Raw genomic sequence first — 17,876 nt, 5'->3', positions numbered from 1 at the left:
ATTACCGTGCAAAACAAAAGATCATTCAATGTTTTGGTCAAGAATGCGGAAAATACCCAAGGGAAGGGGCAAAAAGGTCATTTTAGGAATTTTCTGGGCTTTGGCTCGCCTGGGCCCCCAAATAGCTTAGGGGTGAAGTAACCAGCTCGCCTGGGCGAGCTGTAAGACCACCAAGTGCCCTCATTTTTCTATAAATAGGCATGAGGGAGGCTGAGGAAGGGGTTGGACATTCAATATTAAGAGGATTTTGAGAGAAATTAGAGAGAATAAGAAGAAAGAAGAGAAAAACGAGGCCAAAGCGCTACCGAATTGCGACCGTAATCGACTTCTACATCATTCTTCGTTCGGTGTTCTTCATTCGTCATCCGGCTAGTAATTTTTTTAAGGATTTGGATACGGTCTATGCACCCTTAGGGGTCCTCTTTGTTGCTTTGTGCACCTTCATCTCATTCTTCAACCATCAGTAATCTATTTTCTTCTTGTAAAGTAAATTTCAACCGATCATTTGTGTCGTAAATCATATTTTTAAAGAGATTGAAAGTTAATAAACAAAACCAAGATAAAACCAACTTATAACTAATTTCTTTTCATCAAATATCGCTTGAGATTGTTTCAAGGTCCAACGCCTTAACGATTCTCTCCTCTTTTCAAAAATCAAAAGATCATTTCAAGGTCCAACGCCTTAACGAATCTCTCCGCTTTTCAAAATTTAAAACATCGTTTCAAGGTCCAACGCCTTAAATGACTTTTGTTCGCAATTAAAATCAATCTTTCAAAAAAAACATAAAGTCAATTTAACACGTGAACTTTCAGACATAAAGAACTACGTAGGTCTGAATTCCTCATCGCACCTGAGGATATGTAGGAGCAAGGGCAACACCCTTGTCAACCCCAAAAAAATAATAAACATAAAAAGGAAAAATACATAATTTTGAAGTCATGTTTCGCACACTCGATTAAAGACTATCGTCCCTTGTGACGAGCGCGTGGGATGCTAATACCTTCCCCGTGCGTAAACAACTCCCAAACCCTTATAGATAAAGTTAGAGATAATATGTAGCTTAGAGATAAAAGCTAGTAGATAATTGTACCTTATAGATAATGTGTGGCTTTGTAGATAATTAACTACCTGCCAAGAGATAAAGAGGTTGCAATATATTCAAATAATAAGAGATTAGAGATAACCTGTCAGTTAGGGAGCCCGACTACTAAGGGTCGAACGTCTGTGCACCTGTGGCAGGGCTGACATGGAGGGTTGACACGTGTCTCAAAGTGCCACATAGGATGCCACGTGTATTTTGTGGACCCTAGACGATGCAGTTATACATCTGAGTCTAAAAGACACTCTAAACTGTTGTTCTTATTCAAACATACTGAAATGCATGTATCAAATCATTATTGCGAGCTCACAACCCGAAAAGGTAAAGGTTTGATTTTCTTAATTTTATTTAAGGTTGACTCTTGTATACAAAATTTATTAATGTCAATATTAAGAAAGGTGCTGGAACCCTATATGGAAACAGCAACACATCCTGAAAATTATGAAGACTCTATTCTTTCCAGTGAACCTATGGAAGTGCAATGGTAGGTGACCTATTGCTAACTCTAGTAATTACCTAGTTGGTTTAGTTAAACTAAATTAATTTTTGTTTCTTCACAGTTGCATCAATGTGGAGCACCAGTTTCTCAGCCAATTGCTCATGTTACCTACATGTGGCAACCAAGTTCCCGACAAAATATGTGTACTGAACTAGATGGAACTAATCATTATACTTCTTTTGGACAGCATGATATTTGTAACAATTCAAACAAACATGGTGTTTAGCTAAGTGAAAAATGAAATATGGTTCTTCATTCAGATGCCTTTGGGTGTGGATGCATGCTTCCGCCTTTGAAGAAGGATATGATAATCTATAGATTGCCTGCCAAACAGAGGCTCACTTTCTTCTTTAGCTTCTTCTATGGAATTGTATTTTATTTTTCATACTTTGTGTTATAAACCCAAAATCAAAGTCTGAGATTTCAGATAGAAAGAACTAAGAAATCATATTTGTGTCAATAACGAAAGCACGAACGAGAGGATTCTCCTTCTAAATGAATCTAACTTTCTTTTCCCAAATACTAAGTGTAATGTCTAAGGTCCACAAAATACATGTGGCACCCTGATGTAAACCCATTTGCACAAAGGTTAAGGATGGATCTTCAAAGGTTTTTTTGTACTTGTATGAAAATTCAGAAAATGGACTGGATAAGGAGAGAGAAAGTGGCGAGTTTATGGAGGGCTGAATGGAATTGATTTGGTTCAAAGTCTGAATGTGTTTGGATGGAGAAAGAATGATGAAGAAGGAGAATGAAGAAGGTGGTTGGAAGAATCATTCCTCAGGAATTAGTGTCATGCACAAGGTGGTTAAAACTCAATTCAAGGTGTGTGTTTTTATTAGAAAATGCATAGCCCATAAATAGAAATGGCATCAAGTTGGTTACAAAAGTGAGAAGTTGAAATGATCACCAATAACAACAATTGATGGTGTCATTATACCTAATTAAAACTAGAATTAAGACACAAAACATGTGGAAAAATGCACAACTCCTGGTTAGCCAAGAGGTAGCCACAAGCCTAGAGTTTCCACCTTATTAAACCTTAATTTCTTCAAAAAAAACAAGCCCATAGGTGGTGCAAATCCAAAGAGAATTGATAGTCACTTTAACACAAGTTTGGGCCTTTATTTCAACTAACAAAATGCTAATAAAACCACTCAACAAAGGTGGCGCCCTCTACTCTTCTTGGAACATGATGCAATTGACAATCCGAAACTTCTCCACTTGTAACTTGGGCCTAAATTCAAATAGCATGGTTAACACTTGTTGAAGAGCTTCCTTGGCCTTCTTTGTTCTAGCCATTGTCATAGGTCCTCCAAGTCCTTCTAAAGGTTTTTTGCCCTTAGTCATTGCCTTGTCCTCATCACACCCTACATAGCACTCTAAGACACGTGTCAACCCTCCACGTCAGCCCTGGAATAGGAGCACGGACACTCAGCCCTTAGCAACCGGGCTCCCTACCTGACAGGTTATCTCTAATCGATCAATATTTGAATATATTTGAATCTCTTTATCTATTGGCAGGTAGTTAATTATCTACAAAGTCACACATTATCTACAAGGTACAATTATCTTCTAGCTTTTATCTATAAGCTACAGTTTATCTCTAACATTATCTACTAGTTGTCGGCTATTATCTATAAGTTCAGAATTGTCTGCAAAGGCTATTACAGCCCCTACAAACAAGGACCCGCAGTTACGCTCCACTCCTATAAATATCAGGTTCCATCGAGCCCTCAACACATCCAACACACTCCAACACATGAGCAACACACTTGTGCACATCTCTCTCTATCACTCACTCGAGCTTACATACACTCATATACTTGTTTTATTCTCCTCACTCATATACTTGAGCGTCAGAGTCCTTTGTTTTGCAAGCTCCCCCTCCTGTCCTCTTGACAAAGGTCACTCTCAAAGCTGACGTGTGAAGCCCAGGAGCCCACTTTGGCCACATCTACCCTGACATGTCCTGGCTCTGGATTTTGGTAAGTACACTAAGTAACAATGCAAAATGAGTGATCTTATACTTCCCTTCTGCTATTTAAGCTAGCCACCAAACTAATTCAGTAACTAACTAATATTAAACCAAACCTAACTACTTCTATATCTACTCTAACTACTTTGGCTTATTTTCCTTTATTTTTCTGTCATGGCCTTCATGAGCCTATCAATATGTGTACTTGATAAACATAAAAACTGGGAAAGATTTGTGAAACCAATTCTCCCCCAGGTTTATGTTACAAATAATTTGATTTTACTGTGTTATTCTTTGTCATTGTCCCTTTGAAATGCTTTCATGTCTATGGCACTTTTGGGTGGTGGGACCTAATATGGATTTGTATCTAAGCTGATAGTGTAAAGATTCAGATGATCATAGGTCCTTTTGTCTCACAAGCTTGTCATTATTTCTTTAACAAATTAGTATTAATCCTACTACAAAACTGCTTAAATGTAAAAGTTGAAAAAATGTTATATTGTTAGATAACAATTCTTGTGAGATGAATCACTATTTGGTTGGTGTTGCTTGGCCAAGGTTTTAATTTCCGTGCTGAAGTTGAAGAATATAACTGTAAACTATATATAAACTCACTCACAATATATGCTTTGTTTTATTCAGATGGGGAAGAGGGCATCTCAATTTTTCCCTTGAGGGGAGGGTCAACTTGCAATATTAGAATTATTTGGATTAGGGACATTTCAACTTCTTAAAAAAAATATTGCATCCTGTTGGAAGGTTTGTTATTTAAATTAGACAAAATATTTTCCTTTTTTAACGTAAATGATCTGAAATGGCTTATTTTTCTTCTTGGCATTACAATATTTCAGAGAATTATTGCCAATTAAAGAAACATGTGGCTATTGAAGAAGAGTCTGTTTCTCAGAACAGAAATTCATCCATACTGAAAAATGAGCATTATTTTTCTTCTTGTGCTATGTAATCTCTTAATGTCAAGGATCCTTGAGAATTGCCCTGAAAGAAACTGTTGTTGCAGTGGAGCCCATTTCAACTAAAACTGCCAGAGATGCACAAGAAACTAAATACAAAGAGCGTTCTGAATTGGGAGGAAAATTGGAAGAGAATAATTTCCATTATCATGGTCAAAAATTGAAGATAGCCATTCTGATATTGATGATCTATGGTATGCTACCACCAGAGGGTTGAGGTCCTCAGTGGAAGACAGTGTCCTTTCCAAGGAGAAACACCATGAACGTATGGTTAATTTCTGCCTTGATGATATAGATTCTGGAGAGGCCATCTCTTCAACTAAGGTGCAGTGCTCGATATCTTCCCTTATTCTTCTTTTAAAAAATGATATGAAGGAATTGATTATAGGGTAACTTCTTTGATCTATTTTTCCTTTTATTTTGTTTGAAATTACTGATGTTGTCTATGAACTCTATCTAGTACTATTGCGTAGCCTTTATTCTTGAAAACAAATGATAGGTATTTGTGATCACCTGCTTAAGATATAAAAGAACAATAATAAGACAAGCATATCATAATTTTAAGTTTTAATTCTCTACTGGGATAGAACATGATTCCTTGAAATGCATAAAGTATTTATGTCAACACCTTCCTTATTATGTACTATATGATAAATGATAAAATGCTTCTTTGATTGTCTTCTAGATGGTCTGTTATACTTCCCTTAAGTTGGATCAAAGCCTTCTGGATTCTGCTCATCTCTAATGGGGCTTATGCAATAGGTTTGCAAGAGAAGCACTGGATTTCGTGAGAAGTATTTGCACCCTGTACTGCATAAAAAATGCATTTTTTCTACCATTTCATGTGACTAATAAATCTTGCTCAAAAAACCTTTTTGTTTAGATGGGCCTACCATTTTTCCCTTCAGATTTCCCAGATTGTAAGGCATACACTTGCTTCATGGAAGCTAAAGCTACTGCTTTTATTCAAAATGCAGAACTTCATCCTCCTTCGATAAGGCATTTGAGAGTTCCCATCCTGCCTCCATGGGGTATTGTTCGCATTACTTTCAACAAATGGATTAGTGCAATGGGAGACTCCTGATCTTTCAACTTGGGAACATTTGACCAATGCTATTTCATTACCAAACCCTTGCCATGGAAACTTTGAAATTTCAAATTCTAACTCTGGGAGTAATTCATTGGATGGAATTGTAGTCAGGACAGGTTGTATGCTGACTACTTTCCTCAATAAAACCAAAACTGGTCAATTATTATTGTTTCCTTATGAAGCAGATGGAAAGGCTAGAATGTCTAAGTTTATTAATAGTGAACTAAAGCTTGATCAAAGGCATAGAAAGTCCGACATTTATGACCATAAGCTCTGCTTTGTAAGAGTTCATCTTCATCCATTCAAAGAAGGATGCTTTGAAGAGGGTGCAGTTATTTGTATGGACTTCAAGGTAATTAACATTAAAATTATGAAATCCTTTTCTTGTTATTAATAATAATTTCCTCTCTTGGTTGGATATGGTCCACTATTCTCGTAAATTTTGTTGTTCATTTGGATTTTGGCCAACCCTTATGTTTTGTCGGGGTACATGGTAATAGAATATGATGTGCAACTGCTTTTTTTCAGAAAAGTTATTATTTTGTAAATTTCTCAATTAAATGTAGGCTAGAACCTGGGGATGGATAGCAGCTAGCAAAACTGCATTGATTTTCTTCTATCCATTTTTATGGCTCATGCAATTGAGATGGAATCTTACAAATGATATTGTATATATTGCATGACTATAGTGCAGTTATGAGAAAAGAGAAGAGGGAATTTAAATGTGTCAATCTGCTATGCGATTATACTTCAAAGAACATTCCTCTAGTAAATGGGGAATGCAGATACTAGATGATTCAATTTCTATCAAGTCTCACCGGTGGCCTATAGGGTTTGTCACGACAGCTTCTGTTCAAGGAAGGTTGTGAAATCTTGTCCTTTTTTTGCTTTAGTATATAATATAAATGACTCATTGTAGAGAATCTTAGTGAGTGCAATGACATTCTAGCAAGAGTCTATTAGCAGAGGGCTTTTGTGAGGCTGCTGTACTATCTCATTTGAGAGAGGAACAGTGGAAGGAGATGCCTATGAAGAAGAGGAGGGAAATATATATTCTTATCAAGAATTTAAGATCTACAGCATATAGACTTGCTCTTGCCTCTATAATTCTTGAACATTAGGAAAATGACATCAGGTATAAGTATAAGTATAATAAGTAGTATATGATAAGAAGAGGAATTATATATATATATATATATATATATATATATATATATATATATATATCATATGAAAATGGTTAAAGATTAAAATAAAAGGTGAAGATTAAAACATTTTAAATTAAATTTAAAATTCCATTTAACCATAAAATCTCTATAAAATTTACCAAACATAACATCAAATATCTTAAAATTTTAATTTATATTAAGATCATTACTACGACCATCATCATTGCCGACACCACCACCAACATGATCATTGTCATGATCACCGTCATCGCAACGAACATGATCGTCGCCATTACTACCACCACCACCGTCAGCAATGACAGCGGGGGCGGTCATTTTGGTTGTCAGGACGGTGGTCATGGTGACGATCGCGGTGATGGTAGTGGTGGTGGTCATGACAACAATAGTCATGTTGGTGGTGCCACTGGTGGTCATGGTAGCATGGTAGTGGTTAAGGTAACAACCATGAGAGTTGTGGTAGAAACCGTCATCAGTGGTGGTGGTTGTGATATTCATGATAATGATAGGTTTCAAATATTTTAGAATGTCATAATTAAATCTTTAAGATATTTTGACTTTTTGTTTGATATATCTTTTGAAGATTTTATGATTAAATAAAGTTTTAATTTGAATTTAAAATATTTTAATTTTGACCTTTTACATTAGTCATTCTCATTTTCACATAAAATAATTATTCTCATATGATATGATATGTTATCAATATATATATATATATATATATATATATATATATATATATATATATATATATATATATTAATTAAGTAACTATCCTTTTCTTGTTCATTTAAAGGTTAAAAGTGTAATTTTAACTTTCTCATTCTCTTCAAGGATAAAAGAGTAATTATAAAATTATATTTTATAACCTTACTAATAAGTATTACCTCACTTTTATAGATATAAGGATAAATAATTATTTTATATGTAAAAAAAAGAAGTTTAACTAAAATTTTAATGTTTAATTGTAATAATAAAAAAATTACAGAAACCAGAAATTATTTTAAATTTAAAAAATTAACACTTCCAGTTCATTAATTGTATATTTAAAAAAATATTATATATTTTTATTCAACTATAAAGATTTATAATTAAACAAATAAACATGATATATAAAAGGTTATATTTTGGTATTTTACATTTACTATTTATAATTAAATAACATTTTTAAAAACATTATATTTAAAATTAACACTTCCAATTCACTAATTTTATATTTGAAAAAATTATATTTTTTAACTATATATTTAACGTTTTATTTTTCATGATAAACATTTTACTCACATGTTAATAAAAGTTGTCACATTATATTAATAAATTTCCTATTTAATTTATTACCCATTTTAATGTAAATTATATTAATTACCCATTATTTTCTCAAATTAACCATGTCAAAATTTATATTGACGCAAACATTTGTGTAATTTTATTTTTCCTCCTAAAAGAGAGGCGATTAACACAATTTTATTTTTTCTGTCAATCAGTAATTAACATTGTATAATTTTTGTTTGAGGCTAAATTAGTGGATTTCTTTAAATGACATTAATGCTCCACATTTTATTCCATATCTATTTTAATTATCCCACAATTAATATTCGCACGTATCAAAATTTTGATTAACTTATTGAAATCATCAATTTATTCAAGAAAAGTTTTAACCATATTAATGGATTTTAATCAAAATAAAAATCATCTACTTGAAATAAGGATGGATTCATGTAAAGTTTTGGTACTCTTACAAATCAGGTCTTTTCTAAGAAAAAAAAAAACAAACTTAATCAATTTTTTTATCCATAGGAATCAAAAATATCTATAAGAGAATTTATAACACTCATTAATTAACTTAACTAGACTCCCTTAATTAATTTTAATGAATTTAAAATTAAAATTGTTATTTGAATCCTTAGTGAAAATAATAAATTATTATTATTACTGATCTTATTTTATACATGAAATTAGCAATTTATTAATGGAAAGTTTTAAATAAATGATAGAATTGTAAACTAAAAATGAAACTTAATCCTACAACTAGTAATGATTGTAATAATATTAAAGTCGTAATCTTCATTGAACTAAATTTAGAACAATTTCTGATTTTTAATAATCAAAGTGATATTCATCTACTTGAAATAAGAATTGTTTATCTATATTTATATGAGAAAAAAGATTATATACTCACAGTATAAAAAATAAAAAAAATTATGTAGTCATTTAATCACAATTTATCATGTATAATAAAACTGTTGATTTTTAAAATAATTATCTTAAAGTAATTTAAATAATAATTTATTATTAAATAACACTATAAAACTATTTTACACTGTGAGTAGGGGTGGAAATGTGCCGAGCAGCTTGTCGAGGGCCTTCGGCTCGGCCTATGTAAGGCTCAGCTCGGTTTAGTTTGTTTATTATAAAGGTCAAGCTCAAGCTTTTTAAAAAGTCTTTTTAGATAAAAAGGCAAGTTCAAATCATAAAAAAAGTTTGTTAAACTTGACAAGCCGGCTTGTTTAACTAATAATAATAATAATAACTTTATTTTATCAAATCTTATCTTATCCAAATTTTATTTTATCTAGATTTTATTTTATTCAGATTTTATTCTATCAAGATTTTATTTCGTCCAGATTTTATTTCATCTCATCTTATCTTATCTAGTCTAGATTTTATTTTATTTCGTTTATGGACTTGGACTTAAAATAGATTTGTAAGTTTTGGGGCTGAGGAGCTATATAACAGCACCAAGGTTTTAGTTTAGGGAGTTTTTATTCGAAGAAAAGAATAATTCTAGGATTTTAGAATTCCAATTTTTATTACTGTTCATGTACACTGTTCACGTAGAATAAAATTCATTTTCTACAAATCATCTCTAATCCATACATTTTTTAATATTATGCTCTTTTTATTTTCTTTTGATATACTTTGTGCTTTAACGACTTGAATTCAATATGATTTTGTTTATCAATTATTTTTGGATTTGTACATTACTTATACGAAATTTTATAAGTTTCTTTCTTTAGTTAGTATTTCACTCAGTTTTAAAATAATTAATTAATCAAAGACGTCTTTAAGCAGACTTTTAAATAGGCTCGTGGGCCAAGTCAGGATTTTATATAAGTCGAGCCAAACCTTAAAAAAAACCTATGACAGGTAATGAGCCAAACTCAAGCCTTACGTATTCAACTCAGACCGAGCTCAAGCCTACTAGAGCTTGATTTGGCTTTCATTTCCACCTGAGTGCATAGACATTAAAAACTTAATTTTTATTCAATCTCAGTTATTAATGTAAATAATTTATAGATAGTATGAGCATAAATATGAGCTTATTTTTTATGCAGGCAAAGTTTGATTGGATCAATTAAATGATAAATTGAAAATAACTTATTTGCATAATTTTTAAAAATAACTATGCAATTAAAAGATTGCACATTTAATCTTAATTGTGTATATGATGTTTTCACAATTAAAAATTACAATTTATTTATTTTTTTACTATAGTAATTTGTAATTTTTAATTGTGTAAACATCATATACATAATTAATATTATACTGCCGTAAAAAAAATTCATATATGAGTATAATATTTTTGTACTGCAGTAAAAAATATATATTTTTACTATAATAAATTCTCATTTTTAATTGTTCAACTTATACACAATTAAGATTAATTGTGCCATCTTTTAAAAATCACAATCTATTATAGTAAAAAAATATTTACTTGCTGCTGTAAGAAAATTATTAGAGTTAAATTACACTTTTAATTGATTGTTATAATAATTTTAAGATAAATGTAATTCTTTTATTTTTTTGACTAATTCATTGAATGCATAAGTCAAATAGTACATTTCACGTATTAATTTTGTTCTGCTTACAAATTATGCATAAAATAAAATTTATGGGAACGATTTTTTTTTACTAAATCAAGTAACAAAATCTACACTTAAAGGAATGAACCATTTGTCTTAAACCACACTAACGTATAAATTATGATGATTTTTTTAATTCATTGTTATGATAATAATTTTAACATATAATTTTTATTAAATTTCTATTTGAATACAATCTAAAATCGTTTTTATAGATAAATCATTATTATCTTCTCACATATGAAAATTACTGAATATTTTTTTATATAGGCTATATTCGATAAAATTAGTTGGGAAATTAACCGAAAGTTTAAGCTGAAAAGTTAGCTTATTGAATTAGTTGAAAAGTGCAAATAGCATAAATAATAAAAACATAATTTATTTAAAAAGGATAATCAAGAAATTGGATAAATATAATAGAGATAAAAATGAAAGAAAATATAAAAAATTAGAAGTTAACTAAAATATCTGTCAAACATAGTCATAAGTAAATTTATCTATTTTTCCTTAACATTAGTATCTAGATTAAATATTTTAAAACAAAATTATTATATATAACATATAATTGTGGCTTCAATTGGATACAAATAAATAAAAATTCAAGTAAAAATTATCACACTCTTAAACAATCATTTATGCATATTTTTAAGCTTCAACTTTATTATGTATGTCCCATGCTATTAAGAAAATGTATGTATGGTGCATGCATGCACAAGACATATATATGCTTGATGTATTAATCTTATCATAATTTTGCATATTTGAAACATGTTCTTATTAAGCGTTACTTAATTGTTCATTTCCATTTAAATAATAACAATAGCATTCAAGATAAAACTATGGTATTAGTTGGATAAAAATAAATAAAATTAAAGTAAAATTTGTCATAGCATGGGTTAAATACTATGCATGCTATTGTTAGTTTTGCATATTTCAAACATATTTTTAGTATGCGTTGTTCAATAGTTCATTTCCACTAAATATAGACATTCACATTTTAAGATAAAATTGGTGCAAATTGGATAAAAAAAAAATCAAGTCAAATTCATCACGCTCTATATCAATTTCCTATGCCTCTTTTCACACTTGGGGTAATCACATTGGGTGAATAACAAAGGTTAAATATAGGATTCAATTTTATCATGTATGTTTATGCAAAGGTTAAATCCTACATTTGACGTATTAATTTTTTTGTGGTTTTGCATATTTTAAAACATATACTTAGTAAATGTTACTCAATTGTTTAGTTCCATTAAATAAAGTCAATTTTGTAAGAAAAAAATAAAGACAATAATATTGAAGATACAATGGTGACTTAAGTTCAATACAAAAAATAAAGTTTAATTATAATTTGTCATATTCATTGACAATTGTTTATACCTATTTTTACACTTGGATAAATCACATTGGATGAATAACATGAGTTAAAATACTATACTTGATATATTAATATCATCTTTGTTTTGCATATTTCAAACATATTCTTGGTATACGTTGTTCAATAATTATTTTCTATTAAAAAATCAATAATATTTAAGATATAATTGTGGAATCAATTAGATTTAAAAAATAAAATTTAAGTAAAATTTCTCATCCTCTTTGTTAATTGTCTATGTCTATTTTTATACCTCAGGTTAATCAGATTGACCGAATAACTTAGATTAAATATACCATTCAACTTTATTATATGTTTGTGTCCAGATTAAATACTATTATGGTTTTTCATATTTTAAACATATTATTAGTAAGTGTTGTTTAATTGTTCAGTTCTATTATATAAAACAAATCACATTTAAGATTGAATTCATGCAACAATTAGATAAAAAAAAGAGTAAAAGTTATAATATTATTTAGCAAACATTTATGCTCATTTTTATACTTAAACTCTATTTATCCCGTGATGCATGGGTCAAAATCTAGTTGCAAAAATAATGTGTTAAAATATGATTGGTGTGTTATCACTCTACTTGAATATGATTTTCTTATGAATAATACTTAGAGTATGATTGGGAATATAAGTTTACACAAGGGAACAGAGAGCAACTTTTTTATTAGGATTAAATTATAATTTTAATCTAATTTAATTGAAACACTTGATTCTCTTAATTTTTAAAGATTCACAATTTTTGGTTATTGTGATGGGTTTGCTTCAATATTTTTTCCTTTAGTGAATTTTTCTGATGTGTTGGATTAGGTTTAAATTCTTTTTAATAATTATTAAATTTTTAATCAATTTATAATTTACTTAACAATTTTACTGTTTGAAGTTATGCGTTAATAATCAAAACATAAATGTGTCACATAAGTACAATTTGACAAATTAACCAAAATTACGGATTCTTAAAACCAAGGAAACCAAATGTCTCAATTAAATTCCAGGGAACCAAAGTCACATACTCATCAAACTAGAAGAGCCAAAATTAAAATTTAAGCTATTTTTAAATAAAGAGCATTCAATATATTTATAAGAAAAATATACGTTGACAATAAATTCATGACAATCTATCATTTTATTTTCTTCATTTTAAAAAATTATCAAAACAGAAAATACTTAATTAAAATTAAAAAAAAATCCCTCCAATCGTTATGCCTGCAAAATCCAAGTCCTAAACATAATTCGGCATTTCTAATCTTACAAAATTTAGAAATGCTTTATACAAATACACAGACACAAGGATACTTTGACAATTTTAAACACATTCTTTACGGATTGGACTTTAGTAATTGGAAATTAAAAATAACAACATCTTACAAACAATAAATGAACTACAAATATTAGTAATTCATCCTTTTAATAACTGCAGACACGATCCCTTTTCGTCATACGATTGATCCTCATCTAGTTCAACAGAAATTAATTACATCCTAAAGAGCAGGATGGTCATCAACCACCCTTGAGCAACCTCTTGACCACCCAAAAGTATTGTTAGCAAACGTTTCTCACTATATTCACTTCTTTCCCTTCTTGCCCTGCTTCTTTTCTGTATGTCATGCATAAAAAAATTAGAAACTAGATTCATAAACGACTTTGATTATTAATAATTGCCTTGTTCCTAATCTTTTTATCTGGATTAATCAAACTCAGTTATGTAACATCGAATATGTAGACCCTACTTACTTGATCTTGAGTTATAGGGGATTTTGACTTGAAAAAAGAAAAGAAAAGCGAATCCCACCAGACAGTATGACATGCTCAAGTTTTAAACAGCAAGTTCGGTTGAGAATCAAGAATTCAGAAGAACAAATACTCAGACACATTAATAGACATAAACTGCATTAGTAATCTATTTATGTATAGGAGAAAGAGCTAAGGATAGATTGGCTACCTAGTTTTCTCCTAGCTTCAGATTGTGCAAAGAATTCCCTCCATTCGTCAGTTAGAACAAAAACCGGCTCATCTTCCTCTTCCTCACCATCCAGCACTATATGCTCCAGCTCAAGTGAAATCCTGGAAAACAATCAAAAGCATCAGAGGAAAGATTGAATACCTTGATAAAGGATAAAGAGAGAACACGAAATAGACATACTGAAACCTAGGATTTAATCTGTTTCCCACTTTACTAATTATAACAAGAAAATAGATACAACAGAACAAACTATGCAAAAACAGAAATATACGGTTACATTTCGCAGGCTAATCATGACAGCACAACAACCAGAATCTAATAATAAGTAACAGGGAACAATGTCATATAAGTTATACACTTTTGGGACAAGAACAATGGAAAATTCAAATTAACCAAGCCAGTTATCTATCAACAACAACAACAACGCCTTATCCCACTAGGTGGGGTCGGCTACATGGATCAACTTCCGCCATAATGTTCTATCAAGTACCATACTTCTATTCAAATCATTAAGTTCGAGATCCTTTTTTATAACCTCTCTTATAGTCTTTTTGGGTCTTCCTCTATCTCGAATTGTTTGCCTTCTCTCCATCTGGTCTACTCTCCTCACTACAGAGTCTACCGGTCTTCTCTCTACATGCCCAAACCACCTAAGTCTATTTTCCACCATCTTCTCTACAATAGGTGCTACTCCAACCCTCTCTCTAATAGCTTTGTTTCTAATTTTATCCTGTCGAGTCTTACCACACATCCACCGCAACATCCTCATCTCCGCTACACTTACTTTATTCTCATGTTGACTCTTGACCGCCCAACATTCTGTTCCGTACAAAATCGCCGGTCTTACCGCAGTTCGATAAAACTTTCCCTTTAGCTTGATCGGTACCTTTGCATCACATAACACCCCCGATGCTTTTCTCCATTTCATCCATCCTGCTTGAATGCGATGATTCACATCCCCTTCAATTTCTCCATCATCCTGTATTACAGACCCAAGATATTTAAACCGTGTGACTTGAGGAATAATATGGTCTCCTATTTTCACCTCTAAGTTAGAAACCCTCCTTCTTTTGTTGAACTTACATTCCATATACTCCGATTTGCTTCTGCTTAGGCGAAAACCAAGCCAGTTATCTATCAAAGAATAAAATCCTATTTTTAAGAGACTGGTCATATATAGTTGGTTTGAGATCTTAAAGGAAAACCCTTAGTTGGAGAGAGATAGCTCAATTACAGCATTGATCTGCATAACCCTGCACAGATTTGTCTGTAATTTGGGATCAGAGGCATTTTCTTCCATAACAATTCATATCATAACAATAGGTTGCCTTTAATACGATGTTCCAATTTTGTTCCTATATTTCATTGTGAAATTCTATTAGAATCCATTGCAAGATATGGGACTTGAGTCCCACATTGGAAGTAATTCTGGTGTGGGGTTTATAAGACCTTGAACTCTCCAATTACAACAGCTAGCTTTTGTGGTGTAGTTCTCCCAAGATTCTTATCAATTGGTATTAATTAGAGTATTTCACCATTTCTCTCAGCTACATCATGCAGCATGGGTAGGTACACAAGCATCGCAGTTAGCCTGGGACCAATTAAAACTCAAAAGACTAGTGCACAACCAACCCTCAGGCATCAGGGTGCCGAGATGTTGGAATCCAATTGCAAGGTATCGGACCTAAGTCACACACACATCGGAACTATAGGATTCTAAAGCAGGGTTTGTCAAGCATATTGGACTCTCCAACCACAACATAGCTGTCCTTCAATATCTTGTGGATGGTTTCATGTCTTATCTGAGAATGCTCCCCCTTGTGCATGGTTTTCAATTACCATCTAGTCTATAACCACAATTTCCGGCCTCTATAGTATACCACATCGAAACCACACATAATCTATAACTATAGTATACCACATCAAAACCACGCATAAAAAAAAAAAAAAAAAAGGAAAGACAGTTAGGCACGAAGTGCCTGTTTTTCCCTAGTTTCAATAATTGCAATGCAACTACAATGGCAATTTAAAACCATAGGTTTCACACTTCAACACTTATGTTTTTCCTCATAAGTACATTACCCACTACACCTACACAAGTCATTGTTCTAATTTAAACATTGGCTAACATAACCCACTGCCTTATCCTCCCATATAGAAAGAGACTGTTTTCAAATTCAAACCCACCACCAACCGTTCACCTAAGTGCAACTTTACCGCTGCAAGGCTCGCCCGCATTCTAATTCAAACATAATAATAAAAGAAAATCACATTTTTCAATTTCAAAAACTCATCACTCACGCTCCTCTAGGTTTCACAATCCCTGATTTCTCCCTCCATTTTTACTTAACCAAAACCCTCCCAATCCCGTTTTCTTCCACACTAGCCTTTCACCATTATACGCAATTTATCTTTATGGCCAATAACAACAACAATAAAGAGGGGCTACGCCAACGGAGAAAGAGAAGAATACAAGAACTTACCGAGCATCAGAAGAAAAGGGTTGTTCGTTATGATGAAGAGACTCAAAATTGGGATGCGTTTTGAGGGGTGAGGGAGCGAAGTGAGGAAGAGGAGGGAAATATGGTTGAGTTTGGGGTTTGATGAAGTTAACAGCGTGAAAGTGAGGGTTGTGGAGAGGGCAGTGGTGGCAGTGACGGCGGAGAGGGCAGTGGGAGCAGTGACGACGTAGAGGGCAGTGGGGGCAGTGCTGCTGTGGCTGATCGGTGTGCCGAGGGCATCGACGGCATCCATGTGACGCCATCGCAGTTGCAAATTGAAATAGGGCTTCATAGTTAGCGGCGGGTTAAATATTTGTTGCGTAAACAGGAGTAGGAGTTAATTGTTAAAAAAATATTGGTTAATTAAGTTTAATTCCTAAACTTTTTCATATTTTTCGTATTTTGAACAAAAAAAGTTTCATGTTCCTAATTTTTTTAAAATTCAGTTCATAGTGTCTAACGGCTGCATTGAATTAAGATTAAAAAAAATAAAGGTAAATTAAGACTTTTAAAATACATAAACAAGTATGGTGATATTTAATAAGGATATTTTAAGGAGAATAATAAATTTTAAAGGTATTCTATTAAGATTTTTCGCAACTTAAAAAAAGTCTTATGCTATTTAAAAATATAAAGATTTGGTTGATTTTTTTAGTATGAATTTCATGTGACTTTTTAATATAAAATATATGAATTTTTTACCAAAAAAACTATAAAAAAATATCCATCCAAATAATACAACTCAAAGAATATTTACCTTAATGATACACTTTACTATTCACGTGTATTTACTAAAATCCGAAACCGACACACGTCAAGGTGGACATTACTAAGATGGCCCCTTGGACGTTACTAAGATGGACCCCTAGACTTCACACGTTGAACTGAGAGTGACCATCCTTAGAAGGACAAAAGTAGGGACATGCAAAACAAAAAACTCTAACACTCATGAGTTAGGAGAATAAGAGAAAGAGTATGAATACACAAGTATGCATTACGCAAGCAAGTGTGCATGTGTGTTGGAGAGGTGTGTTAAGGGTTCGAAGGATCCTGATTCTTATAAGAGTGGAATACAACTATGGGTCTTTGTTTGTAGGGGCCGTTATAGCCCTTACAGATAATTATCAACAACTTGTAGATAATAGCTGATAGCTTATAGATAAAGGTTAGAGATAATACATAACTTATAAACAAAGCTAGTAGATAATTGAGTACTTAGAGATAATTGTGAGATAATGTGTAACTGGTAGATAGATAATTGAATGACTGTCAAGAGATAAAGTGGATTCAAATAATTGAGAGGTTAGATATAACTTATCTATTGGGAGCCCGATGGCTAA

General features: G+C 31.7%; 1 protein-coding gene and 1 pseudogene across 1 annotated transcript; one reads left to right on the top strand and one right to left on the bottom strand.

Moving 5' to 3' along the window:
- Positions 1 to 1,513: 1,513 nt before the first annotated feature.
- On the top strand, positions 1,514 to 6,759 carry LOC114389774 (annotated as a pseudogene).
- A 6,490-nt stretch (positions 6,760 to 13,249) lies between these two features.
- Positions 13,250 to 16,832, bottom strand: LOC114389699. Its single transcript, XM_028350441.1, has 3 exons — positions 16,519 to 16,832; positions 14,015 to 14,136; positions 13,250 to 13,669 (listed from the first exon to the last, which is right to left on the bottom strand). Exons 1-3 carry the CDS (start codon positions 16,797 to 16,799, stop codon positions 13,638 to 13,640), a joined length of 435 nt encoding a protein of 144 aa, XP_028206242.1. The 5' UTR covers positions 16,800 to 16,832; the 3' UTR covers positions 13,250 to 13,637.
- Positions 16,833 to 17,876: the final 1,044 nt, after the last annotated feature.

The sequence above is a fragment of the Glycine soja genome, chromosome 16, assembly GCF_004193775.1.
Source record: "Glycine soja cultivar W05 chromosome 16, ASM419377v2, whole genome shotgun sequence".
Classification (NCBI taxonomy): domain Eukaryota; kingdom Viridiplantae; phylum Streptophyta; class Magnoliopsida; order Fabales; family Fabaceae; genus Glycine; species Glycine soja.
This window is presented reverse-complemented; position numbering and strand designations above follow the sequence as displayed.